This window comes from Spermophilus citellus (assembly GCF_964194105.1).
Source record: "Spermophilus citellus genome assembly, chromosome: 9".
Lineage (NCBI taxonomy): Eukaryota > Metazoa > Chordata > Mammalia > Rodentia > Sciuridae > Spermophilus > Spermophilus citellus.
This window is the reverse complement of record NC_138191.1, coordinates 101932064-101948533: the sequence shown is the minus strand read 5'-3', so window position 1 is coordinate 101948533 and position 16470 is coordinate 101932064. Positions and strand designations below refer to the sequence as shown.

Genomic DNA, 16470 nt, shown 5'->3' with positions numbered 1-16470 from the left:
ATGCCCTTCTGCCATGATGTACTGCCTCACCACAGGCCCAGAAACAATGGAGCCAGTTGACCATGGACTGAAATCTCTGAAACCAAGAGCCAAAAAAAAAAAAAAATAAGTCTTTCCTCCTTGTTTCTAAGGTATTTTGTCATGACAATGAAAAGCTGCCTAACACACCCACATGTGTTCACAGCAGCATTATTTACAATAGATAAAAGGTAGAAGCAACCCACATACTCATTGACAGATAGGCAAAATGTGGTGTGAACATACAATATTATTCATCCTCAAAAAGAATGAAACTCTGACATATGCTACAACATTAACCTTGAGAACATTTTGCTATGAGAAATAAACTAGTCAAAAAGGGACAAATACTAGGTATGATTCCACTGACAGTAATAGTTAAAATCATAGAGCATGAAAGTAGAATGGTGGTTAAAAGGAGATTGGGGTAAGAAAAATTAAGGGGTTACTGTTTAATGAGTATAGAGTTATAATTTTACAAGATGAAGAGAATTATTGGAATGCATGATGATGATGTTTGTACAACATTATAAATGTATTTAAAACCACTGAACTATACACTTAAAATGATTAATATAGCAAATTTTATGTTGTTTATACTTTACTGCAGTAAAAAAAAAATACTTCAGGGGAAAGACCTTAAATTATTAAAGAAAAAATCTTTATAGAAAACTAATGCTGCTATAAACCAAATAGTAACTTACTATAAATTATATCTACTGGAGCATATAGTATAACTAATCTCATTTTACAGCTGTTCTTTATCTTATAACAGAGGACAATTTTCTCCTTCCTCTGTGAAAATTCTCATATTAACATATATTTTTAGTGAGAATTACAAATTAAATGTACTATAATACCCCAGAAATCCTACTCACATATAGTAAATCAAAAAGATACAGAAACTACCTTAAGAGAAATTGCCAGAGTACTATTAGCAGTATCAGCAAAAACAATTGCTGTTATAATTTCCTCTAAATGCCTGTTTACCTGCTTTCACTATAAAGATAAGTTGGATGGAATATGTTTGTTATTGTGGATTTAAAATATAAATCCAGAGTCCTACAAGCTTTCCTGAGGACTGAGTCTGGGATACTCTCATTCATAGATTTTGAAGGATTTATTCTCAGCCTTCAAATCCTCACCTGAAAGCATTTCAAATATCCCAGATACTAGGTAACTACTAATTCCTAGAAGCTCAGAAGCAGGTGCTCAAACAAAAATGCTGGTTTTCCCTATTGTAACTCAACAGGGACACCTAGAAATCTACTGCTATACAAAGAAAGATGATATTTTCTCTTTATCAAAATGTTGAAGGGAATTAGGCCCAAATAGCTACTCTACTATAAATTCTCAAATACAAAATATGTTTCTAATGAAAGGCTTTTAACGTTATAAATAGGCATCTCAATAGGACACTTTCAATAGTCATAAAAATAGTAATTAGAGGCAGTTATATGATGCATTTATGTTTTATTTAATGCCTTAGATATCAAATACCCAGCATATTCTAGGTTCTGCTAAATGCTCTAGGGATACAACAGTGAACAAGAGAAAAAATGTTGGGGGCTGGAGTTGTGGCCAAGAGGTAGAGTGCTTGCTTAGCATGTGAAAGGCACTGGGTTCAATTCTCAGCATCAAATAAAAATAAATAAAAAGTTATTTACAAAAAGAGAGAGAGAAAGAGAGAAAGTCTCTGTCCTTATAAAGTTGACAATCTAAGACATAAAATAAAAAATAAATAATATATCAGTTCTAGGAAGAAAAACAGTAAGTCCATTCTTTTTTTTTTTTTTTTTTTTTTTTGGCCCCAAGCTATTGTTGAACTATTTACATCTCCTATTTTAGCAGAAATTTTAACAGCATATCTGTGGTAGTCAATCACTATAACAAAATACCTCAAGTATTTAACTTATACAGAGAAAAGAGTATTTTGGCTCACAGGTATGAAGTTCCAATTCAAGATTTAACCCTAATACTTCAGGCCTATTGTGAGGGCAGCATATCATGGCAGGATGAGTAATGAAGAGAGGGAGGTCCCACAATCCCTTAAGAGGGCACATCCCTAATAACCTAAAGACTTCCAACAATGCCCTACAGCCTACAGCCTAAAGTTACTAACACCTCCCAACAGTACCACCCTGGGGACCAAGACTTTAACACACAGACCTTGGGAGACATTCAATATCCACACTATGGCAATACCCTTAAACACTATAAGTATCCTGGTATAAAAGTTACAATGCTAAAAATAATGGGACAAAGACTGAGACACTGACCAAAGAGGATGCTATTTTATATGTTTTAAGAGAAAGTTTTTCTAATTATAACTTTGAGCAGTGACTGGAAGTAAGTGAGGCAACATGCCATTAAGGGAGAACTTTTTAATATATGTGGTAGTACTGTGTGTGTGTGTGTGTGTGTGTGTGTGTGTCTGTGTGTGTGTGTGTGTAAAAATGTGTAAACTTTCAGTAAAAAAGGATAGGTAGATGTCTATGAAGTAGAAAACATTTTCATTCTTCCTTGAGTAAAAATGGTCAGTATATGGTTTAGGGATAAGTAATATAATTCTAGCAAATTACAGGCCCGGAAAATATTTTTCAAGAGAATACCTTGCATATGAATGTAAAATTGCCTTATTATGCTTTAATTATCACTTGCATTTAATATATATTAATTTTATATGTGTACACTTGTGTGTGTGTGTGTGTGTGTGTGTGTGTGTATGAGATTCATTAATATATTTTTCTCAAAAGCCTAAAGTGATTTTGGTTCTCTGGAGTTTTCTTGATGTGCAGATACGATGTGAAATGGAATTGGTAAGTTCTACAATATACCTACAGAAATAATAAAAATTACCAATAATAATAAACAAAGGACATTTTAAGTGATACTGTCAAGGACTACTGTAATCATTTTATCTGAGGTCACTCACAGATCTGACCATTTGTGAGACTGTCCATCATGTAAGAAGGTCCTAAAATCCTTTGAGTATTTCAATCATCTTCAATTTAGTTTTAGATAAGATATTCTTAATTACTAAACTTTTGAATTTTAGACTAACACATTAATTTTGTATTTTAAACAATGGGAAATGATACAAGCAATTCACAATTCTAAGAATTGGTAAGTGGAAATTCTGGAAGAGTCAGAATCAGTAACTTCCCTTGTTTGAAATGCTTCCATTGGCACAAAGCCAAACTGCTTCACTTCTTTGGGTTCAATTTTACATTTTATTTCAGTAGGTTGTTTCTATCATTTCTGTTATAACTGTTCACATTTAAAGGTTCAATAGCATGGAGACTCTTTGTAGGTTCATCCATGAGCTGCCTCATCAGCAACCATTCCTTCCCTTTCCCCTTTCATTAGAGATCTATACAGTTCTTGGAACTGTAAACAAGTGCAGGCCAAACCATCAGCGTACTACATCCCTCCATACTCTGATTAGAATAGATCTTAAGACCTGATGAAAAGTATAGAAGCCTTTTATTGAGATTGATAGAAAATGTTTGAAATCTGAAATGGCTGTAATTTTGCTACCGTGAATTCTGTCAACATAAATGTAGTTAAGATCCAGGAAGATACAACAATTATAAATGTATATGAGATCAGAATTAATTCAACATAAATATATGAGTTGGCTCCAATTAACAGAGACAAGTCACACAGGCAAAGTTTAATATAAAAGCTATTACCTATAACAGGGTATACAAGTATTGAGGGATAATATAGAAAGATGTAGCAGGTAGAGAAAAATCCATTATCCCTACAGTTCAAACAAAATACCTAAGGAAAAGCTTCCCAAACTCTTCTCTGTGTGGACATCCAGATCTTGGGGAAGGAAGGACCACCTTGTTCCACTAAAAGAAATGTCACTCTAGTGCCACATCAGTGGCATTAATGGAGATCTACCTTCTGTAAGTTATCAAAAATCCTCCCTCTATGGTATCAGGGCAGCTATTTGCAGGGAAATATTTCACCAGAAGCACTTTTCTAGAAAACCACCCAAAAAGTGGACAGCTAAGAGAAGCTGTGGTTGGCTAGAAGATACAAGGGCTTCAGAAGCCTGATGCTGGGAAAAGTCAAGTGAACACACCAGTACCTGGAAGCAAAATCCTTTCCTCCTGCAATATTTCTCGATGGCCCTCTAATGAACAGTTTTAGTGCCAACTGAAGAGAAAAGAAATATTTAAAGGACCCAAATCAATTTCTATAGAAGAAACAAGACTGAATTTGGTACTGAGGGACAATAAGTTAATAACCATAACATTATATGATACAGAATGTCATATAAATGAAAAGAGAAACAAATTATTATCATTAGATATTTAAATACCCTTCTCTTAGTAATTAATAAAGTAACCAAACACTTCTCCCAAAATTAAGATCAGAATACAGAAGACCTATTACCAATCACTTGACCTAAATGTTAGAAATAGCACTGCATAGCATAATGATGTTGTGTTTAACAACAAACCACAAATAAGACTGTGGTCCTCTTAATAATGGAGTTGAAAAATCTCTATCTCCTAGTACTCTGTTATTGTAGATTTTCTATATTTATATTTTCTATATTATGATATGTTCAGATACACAATATTGACCATTGTATTACAATTGCCTAGTGTTCAGAAAAACAGCATACTATCTAAGTTTGTAGCCTAAAAGAATTTGCCACACACTATCCTTGTAGCCCAAGTGTGTAGTAGGTATAATACCAAAGTTTGTGTAAGTGCACTCTATGATGTTCACATGACTAACAACACTTTTCTCAGAATGGATACCTGTCATTAAGTGATGCATGACTTTAGATGTATATAGAACAGTTCAATCAAGGTCAGAAAATATATTTTGTTTTAAGCACACTTGGATAACATTTCAAAGAGAGACCTTAAGATAGACCATAAACAAGTGTCCAATAAGATAGTAGGGAGAGAAGAAGATGGGGACAGAGATCATTTCCCTAGATGTTCCCTGTTGTGAAACCAAGAAAAGCAGATAGACAGCTTCACTGCAAGGTGAGTGAAAGGACAAAGATTAAGGGGGACTTCACTGGAATTTAATACTGGACACTCAAAACGGACCAGGGAATCAGGAGATTGGATAAAATAGGGAAGGAATTTCAAGCGCCACAGCCATTGCAGCTGCCGCAGCAGCCAGATACAAAAGTCAGAAGGGTCCCCCTGGGAACACAGTATACTGAGTGATAAAAACACTGGGAATAAAAACACTGACATCTTAGGAACAACTGAGGCGTGTCTGGGTATGAAGAGTTTAGGATCAAAGACTCTGCCTGGTCCACTACACAATATCCTTGTACAGGAAGGAAACTGCATCTCCTGGTGGCACGCAGAGGACAAAGGGAAAAACCATTTTGCATCTTTAGCCTGGCCCCCAGTGACAGCTGAGGAACCCGATTCTGGTAGACCCAAGTCTGGCCCAAAAAACAAGCCTGTCTAACCCACGCATGAGACAGACTGGGTCTAAGAGATCAGGAGAAAAACAAGCATGGAGAGAGGTTTACACAGGGGACATCTGCTAGTGCAAATACACCCAGCTTCCCTCCCCTTTCAACCCAGCTGCTTGATGGACCAGCTGGGAGATAAGCACCTGGCAGGTAATTAGAAAGGACAGGGGCAAGAGAGTTGAGTTTAGAGACTGAATCTGAAGCCAGGAATCGTGGGTTCTGCAGGCAACATCATGAAATAAGAACTGGCTCCTACACCACACGAGTGGAACCCAAAGGAGATGCCTAGGTTACAGCCTTCCAGTGTGCACTGGCAATTACTGGGCCCCAGAAGTATGCGGATTTAAAATCTCCAAACCAACTGGCATTCAGTGAAGAGACTAGAGCCTACCTAAGCCTAAACCCTGCCTCTGCCTCCAGAATTCATCCTCTCACTAGCAATCCTACCCTGAGGATGGAGCAAACATCACACTCCACACTAGGGAAGAAAATGGAAGCTAAAAAAACCTTTAGATCGCCAGTGGAAAGAATTCCCCAACTTTTCATAGAGTTTTTTTTTTCTTTTTTCTTTCTCTTTTTTCCTCCCTTCTCATTTCTACCATTATTGAAACCAATTTTTTTCATGGATCAGTTCATTGAGAACTAGGAGGTCTGATCAGCATATTTCAGTTCTGTTTTTTATTCTTTTACTTTTTTCTATTTTTAATTTTTTAAAATTCTTACTTTACATATATTTTCTCTCATTTATACATTTCCCTTGATTTTCTTTCTCTCTTTTCTCTTGCTGACAGCCAACCTCTATAGCTCCCTCTTCCACTCTTCCTTTAATTTTTTACTTCTATCTTCTATCCTCCTTACTCATAATCATCACAATCTACTCTAGTTCTGTTATCCCCTTGTCCATGACTTGAAACTGTAAACCCTTTAACAAACTTGCTGTTTTTATTATATAAAATAATTGTACATATCATTTCTGTTTATTGTGACAAAACTGTAGATGTCTTAGCAGGAGATATTTGGTTTAAGACTGTATATTGTTTACATTAGTTGCTGACATCATTTGTCTCCCCCTTTACAGCAAGGTACTGGAAACCTTCAGAGACATTGAAAGTCTATAGGGTAGAAAGTGTGCTGACTCAGAAGCACACTGCTAGATGGGTAGACACAAATAACATGAAAACATAAGGGAAAAAAATAACCTCAAACAAAGCAAGTTGTTCTAATAACAGAATCCACTGACACCATAGTAGAAGAAATGTTGGAGAAGGAGTTTAGAATGTAAATTGTTAAACGGATCCTCGAGGAAAAGGATGACTTAAGGAGTGACTTCAGAGAGAAAATACAATTAGTGAAAGATCACTTCAATAAAGATAAATAGATTCTGAAAAGAAATCAAGCAGAAATCCTTGAAATAAAGGAATCAATAAACCAAATTAAAAATTCAATGGAAAGCATGACCAATAGACTACATCACCTGGAAGACAGAGTTAGAGGCAATTAAGACAAAATATATAATCTTGAAAATAAAGTTGATCATGGAGAAAAGATGTTAAAAGACCATAAACAGAACTTCCAAGAAATATGGGATAACATGAAATGACCAAATTAAAGATTTATAGGGATAGATGAAGGTACAGGGATGTGAACCAAAGGAAAACACAATCTTTTCAATGAAATAATAATAGAAAATTTCCCAAACCTAAAGAATGAAATGAAAAATCAAATACAGTAGGCATACAGGACCCCAAACATACAAAATTATAATAGACCCATAGCAAGGCACATTAATATGAAAATGCCTAACATACAGAATAAGGATAGAATTTTAAAGGATGCCAGAGAAAAAGGCTCCCATTATGTTTGGTAGGAAACAAACACAAATCTTAGCTGATTTCCCAACTCAGATGCTCAGAGCTAGGAGGTCTTGAAATGATATATACCAAGCTTGGAAAGAAAATGGATGGCAACCAAGAATGTTATAACCAGCAAAATTAAGCTTCAGATTTGACAATGAAATAAAAACTTTAAGATTCTTGTTTAGCATCTGGACGGCCATCTTAAGTGACAGCTGCCATTTTAAGAAAAATTTCACTTTTCCACCCAAGGGTGTTTCTGAGAAAGGCTCACCACTCACTCATATCAACCCCGCCCTTAACCACAGCTTTAGGACCCACCCAGCTCTAATCCCTGAGCCTGCCCCATAAAAGTCTCAAACCCCAAGCCTTGTTTTGACTCTTTCCGTATATGGAAAGATGTGCCTTTATTTGTCAGCTCTGACAAATCATCTCTTATGTGTATCTCTGCCTGGTCTCCGTCTTTTGTTTCTCACTCACCCATCTCCCGGTTCCTCACTTTCCTTTCAAAAACCTTCCATGATAAACAAAAACAACAACAACAACAACAAAATCACAATTAGAAAGCTTTCACTATAGAACATTCTCAGCAAAATATTTCATGAATAAGAATAAAAAATAAAAATAAAAACCAGAAAAGGGAATAACTGCACTAAAAGAATAATCAATCAAAGGAGAAACGAATTCAAATAAAGCATCATAAATAAACCAAATAACTAGGAAAACAAATTATATCTCAGTAATAACTTTGAATGTAAGTGGCCTAAACTTGTCAATCAAAAAACATAGACTGGCAGATTAGATTAAAAAACAAGACCCAACAATATGCTGTCTCCAAGAGACTCACATCATAGGCAAAGACATCCACAGACTGAAGGCGAAAGGGCAGTGAAAATCATATTATTCACGTTTCACGATCTGTCCTTTGGCTGTATGTGGACTGTTGTTCATAGTAGCCTCCTGAAGGGATAAGTCTGGCATTGGGAACTCCCCATGGCACCTCCCACAGGGACTGACCACCTGATGCAGGTGAACTTCTCCCTCAAGCTCTGCCAAAGATCACACACAGCACCTGAAATAGCTGTGACCTGCCAAGACGTCAATCAACCTGTAGACTGCAATATATCAGGAAGTAAGACTACACCCTTGAAACCTTATCCCTGCCTTTGATGTACTCCCTAAATAAACCACCAAGCCATTTTTCCTTTGTCTAATTCCAGCATCCATGTGGACTAGATCCATCAGGGGCTTCACTTTTTTAAATATATTTCTGAGTATTTAGCTTGGTTATTTGCTAATTATTTGAGATTATAAGTTTTAGGGTGGCTGGGATTCCCCTGGGCAGGAAGAACCCCCCAAAGAGACACTGGCTGTTGTCCTCAGATAGCATGGATCTCATAAACAAGCAGGGGTTTCTATCTTTATATCAAATAAAGTGGACTTCAAGCAAAGTTAGTCAGAAGGGACAAAGAAGGACATTTCATACTGCTTAAAGGAATTATAAATCAACAAGACATAACAATCATAAATATTTATGACCCAAACAATACAACAAACAAACAAATCCTTCTCAATTTCAAGAATCAAACAGATTGTAACACAATAATACTAGATGACTTTAACACCCCACTCTCACCACTAGATATATCCTCCAAACAAAAACTAAATCAAGAAACTAGAGAACTAAATCATCCAAAATAAATAATTTAGATTTAACAGACATATATAAAGTATTTCATCCATCAATGACTGAGCACATTTTCTCCTCAGTAACACACAGATCCTTCCCTAAATAGACCATATGTTAGGCTACAAAGCAACTCTTAGCAAATAAAAAAAAAAAAAAAAATAGAAGTAATGCCTTGCATTACTCTCAGATCTGTCAGATCATAATGAAATGAAATTAGAAACCAACAATAAAATAAAAAATAGAAGCTACTCTAACACCTGGAGACTAAATAATACACTACTGAATGAACAATAGATAGCAAAAGAAATCAACAATGAAATTAAAAAATACTTAGAGGTAAATGAGAATAGCAAACGACGTATCAAAATCTCTGGAACACTATGAAGGCAGTTCTAAGAGGAAAGTTCATGCACTGAAATCATGCATTAAAACAATAGAAAATCACCAAATAAATAACCTAACATTACATCTCCAGGGCCTAGAAAAAGAATTAATCAACACCAAAAGTAGTATAAGAGAGAAAATAATTAAAATCAGAGCTGAAATCAATGTAATTGAAACAAAAGAAACAAGTCAAAGAATCGACAAAAAGTTGGTTTTTTGAAAAAATAAATAAAATTGATAAACTCTAAGCCATACCAACAAAGAGAAAGAGAGAAAACTCAAATTACTAAAATTCAGGATGAAGAAAGAAATATTACAACAGACCTACTGAAATACAGATAAAAATCAGTAACTATTTTGAAAATTCACTCTAATAAAATAGAAAATCTGAGGACACTGAAAAATTTCTACATATGGCCTATCCAAACTGAAACAGGAGGACCACAATTTAAACAGATCAATTTCACACAGTGAAATAGAAGACACCAATAAAAGCCAACAAAGAAAAGCCCAGGACCAGATGGATTCTCAATCAAGTTCTACAAGACCTTTAAAGAAGAAATAAAACCAACCCTTCCTCAAATTATTCCATTAAATACAAAAGAAGGGAACCCTTCCAAACTTATTTTAGAATGAGGAATGGATCATAGAAGAAATCATAGAAAAAAATCAAGAAATTCTTAGAAACAAATGAGAACAGATATAACATCAAAATCTCTGGGAGAGAACAAAGTCAGATCTAGAAAATTTATAGCATTGAGTACTTACATAAAAAGAATAGATTCCAAATAAATCTAATGCTAGACCTCAAGGCCTTACAAAAGAAAGAAAAAAACTAATCCCCAAATCAGTAAAAGAAAGGAAATATCAGAGCCAAAGTTAACGAAATTGAGAATAAAAAATAAAAAATATCAATAAAACAAATAACTGTTTCTTCAAAAAGATTAATAAACCCTTAGCAAAACTAACCAAAATAAAGAGAGGATCCAAACTGACAAAATTAGAAATGAAAATGGAGATATCACCATACAGCATTACAAGAAGACCACTAGAAATTACTTTGAAAATTTATACTCCAATAAACTGGAAAATATAGAAGACATTGATTAATCTCTAGACTCATATGACCTGCCCAAATTGAACCAGGAAGATACAGAAAAACAAATCACTATTAAGTAATGAAGTTGAAACATAAATTAAAAGCCTTCCAACAAAGAAAAGTCCATCAACCAGATGGATTCTCAGCTAAATTTTTACCAGACCTGTAAGAACTAATACCAGTTTCTCAAATTATTCCATGAAACTAAAAGTGAGTGAACACACCTAAATACATTCTATGAAGTCAGTACCCTGAGAGGAAAACCAGATGAAGACACATCAAGGAAAACTACAGACCAATATCCTTGATGAACATAAATGAAAAAATCCTTAATAAAATATTATCAACCATATCAAGAATAGAATATACCATGGTCAAATAGGTTTTGTCTCAAGAATGAAACACACACAAATCAATAAATGTAATACAGGACATCAACAGAATTAAATACAAGAATCACATGATCATCTCAACAGTTGTAGAAATGGCCTTTGATATATCCAGCATCCAATCATGTTAAACACCGTGGGGAAACTAGGAAGAGAAGGAATTCACCTCAACATCATAAAGGCTATATATAACAAACACAAAGCCAATGTCATACTGAATGAAGAAAAACTAAAAGCATTTCTTCTAAAATAAGGAAAAAGACAAGGATGTCCACTCTCACCAGTCCTATTCAATATAGTTATTGAAGCTCTAGACAGAGCACTCAGGCAAGAGAAGGAAATTAAAGGGATATAAATAGAAAAAGAAAAGTGATATGATCCAATATCTAGAAGATCCAAAAAGCTCTATCAGAAGACCTCTAGACCTAATAAATAATTCAGCAAAGCAGAAGGATACAAGATCAGCATTCACAAAGCAATAGCTATCCTGTATTCCAACAGTATTCTGCTGAGGAAAAAAAAATGAAAAATTATTATATTCACAATAACCTCAAAAAAACCCTTGGGAATTAATCAAACCAAGGAGGTAGACGATATCAAAATGAAAATTATGGAACACTGAAGAAAGAAATTGAAAAATACCTTAGAAGATGGAAAGACCTCCCATGTTCTCAAGACATATAATGTCCCAGCTAATAAGTATGGAAAAATTAAAATTTTACTCATGGCCCCAAACTGTTACTTAGCAGTGGAAAATACAAAAACCAAGTGCTACAAACAGCTATAAAATAACAAATAAGACACAGGCATATGCCAAAAATAGTTCTCTGGAGAAGATTCGCTGAACAATACGTTGCATGAAGACAGATTGGCCTGTTTTCTCCATAGATACTCAGATTCTAGCATGGTGATTCCATGTTTCTACACTGCTAGAGTTCAGTGGAGCAGGAAGGGAAGAAAGTGTGACAAGGACAGATGATGATGGCGATGCCCAATATTATTGTCCTTTTGAGCCACAGTTATATGTTCAACTAATTTGGTGATTCCAGGGTCCTTTCTAAATATAAGGATAAGTAATAGTATTCCCTTTCATATCCAGAGCTTCAATAAACTGTTCTCCAAGTGTACACTTTTTTACAGTGCTACTCTCACAAATAGTTATATAGTTTTGTAGTTGATTCATAGTACTATGATAGATTTACTGTTATCCTCAGCCTTGAAAAAAATATCTCCTGCAAATAATTTATTTAAATAGTGAATGTAAGACAAAATTAAAAGGCATATGTCTTTTTACTTACTTTTATCCTGTTATTACTCCCTTAATTTGTAATTCACTAAGGTTAAAGACAGTTTTATTTGCAGGGCCAAAACCCACCTAACATGAGTCTCTATCCTTATATCACAAATACTCCATACCATCTTGTCCAATAGAAAATTTAAATAATTCCTTCTTTGTTTTTCATTGACAAAAACAGGAAGAGGAATATTTCTTAGATTTACTACACCAAACAACTTTTTTTATTATCTTTTTTATTATCATGAAATTCTAAAAAGTGTGGAAAAAAGCTCAAGATTTTTGAAATTCTATTATACTCTTTCAAATTTTTATGTAACCCAGGATTAAAAAAACCTAAGGATGATACTTTCTAAAATGTCTAAGACTCAGGAATTTAAAAGTTAAAAACTTACACTCAAGCTGTGCAACCACATCTCCAGGGTCTACTGCTTCAGGGAACACCTAGAGTGGGAAGGATGTAGGGGGAAGCAGGATGGGGGAGAGGAAGTGACAGGAAGTTACATATGAGAATATCTTTGATTTTTCCCTCCCATTCTCAAAACATTCATTTTCCAAGAAATATGTGACATTCATAACTATCCATTCTTCTCTGTTTTCCATGTCTATTATGGAAAACTTTATAAATAAATTTTATAGATGGCTCTGACTCTCTCCTACATCATCTGTTAGCTCTTCCCCTTATGTTACCATGATCAAATCCACCTCCTTGGTGCTCCTCCACCTCAGCAAGCTAATTCTCAATAGGAAGCCTTGAAATTTACTATTCCATTACTTAACATGCTTTCCCCCTAGACCATCAAATAACTGACTTGGTGTCATAATTCAGGCTCAATTTAAATGTTACTGTTTTCTTTGACCACCCTTTAAAATATACAATCCCCTCTCATCCCCTTGCCCTGTATTTATTCTCTTTTTGCACTTAATAAGCTCCAAAAGGGGAGGATTTTTCCTTATTTACCAAGTGTTTCCAGTGGCTAATTCATTTTATGGAAAGGAGCAAGTATTAGGTAAAATTATTTGTGAAACAGAAGGAGGGAGGGAAGTAAGGAAGATGGAAGGAGGACAGACAACTGACAACTGGGAGCCAGTCATGGTGGGATATGCCTATCATTCCAGATATTCAAAAGGTTGAGGGAGCAGGATTCCAAGGTCAAGGCCTACCTGGTTAACCTGGCAAGATCCTGTCTCAAAAAAAAAATATAACAAGAGCTAGGAATGTAACTCAATGATAGAGTACTTCTGGGTTCAATCCTTTGTATTACAAAAATTAAAAAAATAAAAGAACCAACCCAGATGCCCTTCAGTAGATAAATGGATAAAGAAAATGTGTCATATATACACAATGGAATATTACTCAGCAATAAAAGAGAATAAAATCATGGCATTTGCAGGTAAATGGATGGAATTAGAGAAGATAATGCTAAGTGAAGTTAGCCAATTGTAAAAAACCAAATGCCAAATGTTTTCTCTAATAATAAAAAGGCTGACTGATTCATAGTGGGGTAGGGAGGGGGAGCATGGGAGGAATAGACAAACTCTAGATAGGGTAGAGGGGTGGGAGGGAAAGGGAGAGGGCATGGGGTTAGAAATGATGGTGGAATGTGATGGACATTACTATCCAAAGTACATGTATTAAGACACAAATTGGTGTGAATATACTTTGTATACAACCAGATATATGAAAATATGTGCTCTATATGTGTAATAAGAATTGTAATGCATTCTGCGGTCATATGTAAATAAAAAATTAAGAAAGAAAAAAACAAAGAAAGAAATGCAATTGGCAATAATGAATCAAAAGCAATATTTAATTTACAGCCTTCATTTTGAATTAAACCAAAGCACATAGTAAGCAATAATAATTTATTGTGGGCTTTTATTAAAAAATTGGGACTCCTTTTTTAATACTTGTTCTGATATTTGAACTAACCTTTTCAAACACCATTCTGGCATTGAAGACCAATGGAAAAGTGGCTGGGACACATTGTGTCTTTTTGTATTGGCCAAACACACAGATGCTAAGATAGATGTCCTCCTTGTCTTTCAGCACCACTCCTGGACAAGTTACCTGAAAGAAATTAGATAAATGGATATATAAATTCTGTGAGATATTCTACTAAAATGCATTATCAGGTATTACATAAAAATAGTAGTCTGGTAACCTAATAAAACTATTCACAAGTAAAAAGAGAAAAAAAAACCTAATGTTTACAGACCAAATGAAATGAAATGTTCTTCTATTTTCCATCACTGAGAAATCTATGATTTTCCATTTGGTTATTTTTGCCACATTTGAAGCACTGTGTATTGGCTCTTAAGACAGACACTAATAGTTTTAAACACTAAGCCTTAGGCTCCCATTTTATGTTGAATGCTGACATAAAGTTATTGAGTATCATTTAATCACAAAGAATTAACATTCAGCAAAAAAGAAACATTATACTAACGCATAAAAAAATGCTGACAAAAAAGCACAAACTGATCTCCATCAAACTAAATAGCCGTCCACAGATACCCCCATCAAAAGCAACATTATACTTTTAAAGCTAGAGAATGTTTTAGCCCAATGAAGAATTTTTAAATATTAAATTGCATTTAATTATCCTAGTTATAATTTACAGAAAGTATTAGGCAGAAAATGTTAAGTTTCTAAATAATACACAGCACAGTCTATCCAGTCTCTGCCATATTCCAATGCTAGTTGATCAACCATACTCTTTCTTAATAGGATATCAAGATTCCTGAAGATTTGAGTCCAACAGAGCAATACTATCCAATCTTCCAACCCCTAACAGTACATTTAAAGTTTATTTTTATTGTTCTCTGAACACACACATTACTTTCTTGCCCCCACATTCTTTATTACTTACATAACAAATATTAATATAACCGAAGGAGTAGAAACTCCTTACTACTCCATTCCATCTCCTCCTCATTTACTCCTACTAGGCACACATCAACTGCCGTCTCTTACACAATTTATTTCACACCAAAAAAAAAAAAAAATTCTAATTAGCATTTGAAATTCCCTTAAGGTAAGATTATTATCTATGTGCTTTTTAATGAAGGGAGATGCCTCACTTCTTTTACTTGATTATAAATTCCATGAGGACAAAAATTTTATTTTCTTTATCATTTGTAGCAAAAGAAATGGACCATCAGTATTAAGAAGTTCAGAGATTATCTAGTCCACTTCAGACATTTTATACATGAAATCCAAGAAAGTTTAAGTGATCTACTCACTAAAAATAAATGAGTCATAAGATTAATACACTCAAAGCGCTTGGAACAGGGCCTAACAACATTCATCAATACTAACTACTGTTATTGTTAGCTTAAAACCCATATCACCTGTCATACTAACACACTCTATTGCACTGAATGATTAAGACTTTGTGTCCCTTTGTACACAGCAGTCAAGATTATTTTTTGGCCAGCTATTTTGCCTCCATTTCTCCCTTACTCTGTTTTCCACTTTTGCCCTAGTTTACTCACAATTGATCACTAAAATAAAGGTTCTCAACAAATATTCTATAGTATCATTTCCTACTCTATTCTCATTACAATCAAAATAAAGTCCCTCCAAATCTCTGCTATTTAACAAAGAGGTGGCTATCCACTTAGACCTTTAGATATGGCTAGCCACATTTGAGATAGATGATAGACATAAAATATATACTGGGTTTTGAAGACTTAATATAAAACATATGTAAAATATCAAGAAATTTTATATTAATTACATGTTGAAAGACTAATATTTTAATGTATTGATATAAATAAAATATACTATTAAAATTAATTTTATCTGCTACTTTCAATTTTTTCATGTAGCCACTAAAAATTTAAAAAAACATATATCCTTGGCTTGAATTTGAGGTCCATGTTGTATTTCTATTGTACAACACTGTAATTGTGCTTACTGGAACTGCCAAGTCTCTTTCCAATTTGTAACATATGCAAGAAGGCATGAATGCTTTTCTCAAGTACAATGCTACAAATTCTGACATTTTAAAAAACAATATTTAACAACTATCCAAAAAGAAAGCAGGAAAAGGGAGGTTAATGAAAATCAGATGGGACAAATAGAAAATTATAAGCAAGGCAGTTTCCTTAAACCATATTCTTAAAGATTTAAAAGATCATAAACATGTTCATGGCTGTACTTACACTCAGAAATGAGCTGAAAAAGCTGTAATCTCTCATCTTTGGCTGACCTTGAAGTTCTGATAAAGTTAGAAATGAAAACTAACGCCAACCTGCAAACTGCTTGCCA

The 16470-nt window shown here is 34.3% G+C and overlaps 1 protein-coding gene across 2 annotated transcripts in view; it reads right to left on the bottom strand.

Moving 5' to 3' along the window:
• SPATA6 (spermatogenesis associated 6) overlaps positions 1–16470 on the bottom strand; it is a 119673-nt gene that overhangs the window by 84412 nt on the left and 18791 nt on the right. For both annotated transcript variants that reach the window (XM_081307147.1, XM_081307148.1), the window contains exons 2-3: positions 14128–14265; positions 12590–12638 (exon numbers count right to left, since the gene is read on the bottom strand). In XM_081307147.1, coding sequence (XP_081163273.1) covers positions 12590–12638; positions 14128–14265 — 187 coding nt within the window. The remainder of the gene's footprint in view (positions 1–12589; positions 12639–14127; positions 14266–16470) is intronic.